Source organism: Gekko japonicus, unplaced genomic scaffold (genome assembly GCF_001447785.1).
Source record: "Gekko japonicus isolate JY-2015 unplaced genomic scaffold, Gekko_japonicus_V1.1 scaffold552, whole genome shotgun sequence".
Taxonomy (NCBI): Eukaryota; Metazoa; Chordata; class Lepidosauria; order Squamata; family Gekkonidae; genus Gekko; species Gekko japonicus.
In genome coordinates, this window is record NW_015167552.1 from 183,337 (window position 1) to 184,239 (window position 903).

Consider the following 903-nt stretch of genomic DNA (forward strand, 5'->3'; position numbering starts at 1 on the left):
GATCCGCACTTGACTGCCAAATGTGTCTGTTTCCACTAGAAGCTGGGCTTGTAAAGGAAGAAGAAAAAAAGCAGGCATTTACCAGCTGAGTCATAGAGTCAATGGATGAAGAAGATGCCCCCCTATTTGTTCTCCATATCAGTGAGACGAGACAGAGAACCTGTCACTCATAGGAAATAATCCACCCCTCACACACACAAGGTCTCGTGAGCTACCGTCACTGCCAGATCAACATCACTAAAAGGAAGATTTATTTACTTAATCCGTTTCTACCTTACCATTCATTTATACCCCGGCTTTCTCTCCAGTGGGACCCCAAATGTCTTAAAGATTTCTCCCTTTTATCTTTACAACCCTGTGAGGTAGGTTAGGCTGAAAGTGTATGAAAGGGGATCTGTCAAGGATGGGCGAGTCAGCCCTCTAACCACTGCACCACACCAACTCAGGGTTATGCTAGGAGTATAGAGGTGGGATTTTCGAAAATTAAAATTAAAAAAAAAATCCATCTACCAGCACTTTGTTTACCATTATTTGTTTTGTTTATCAACCAGAGATCTCAAGGGGATCACGACAACAATAAAATTATTAGTATCCGTTAAAAACAAAACATTATTTGGTGTAGTGGTTAAGTGTGCTGACTCTAATCTGTGGGAACCGGGTTTGATTCCCCACGCCTCCACTTGCAGCTGCTGGATGTCCTTGGGCAAGCCATAGTTCTGTCAGAGCTGTTCTCTCACGGACAGTTCTGGAAAGAGCTCTCTCAGCCCCGCCTACCTCACACAGGGTGTCTGTTGTGGGGAGGGGAAGGAGTTTGTAAGCCGCTCTGAGACTCCAAGTGAAGGGCGGGGTATAAATCCAATCTACTACTACTACTACTACTACTACTACTACTACTACTACTAC

At 44.3% G+C, this 903-nt stretch overlaps 1 protein-coding gene across 1 annotated transcript in view; it reads right to left on the bottom strand.

The window, feature by feature from the left end:
* Nucleotides 1-903, bottom strand: part of FGF18 (fibroblast growth factor 18) — an 87,164-nt gene that overhangs the window by 30,403 nt on the left and 55,858 nt on the right. Inside the window, exon 3 of the mRNA XM_015413702.1 lies at nt 1-47. This exon is cut by the window's left edge and continues 57 nt beyond it. Within this exon, the coding sequence (XP_015269188.1) occupies nt 1-47 (47 nt within the window). The remainder of the gene's footprint in view (nt 48-903) is intronic.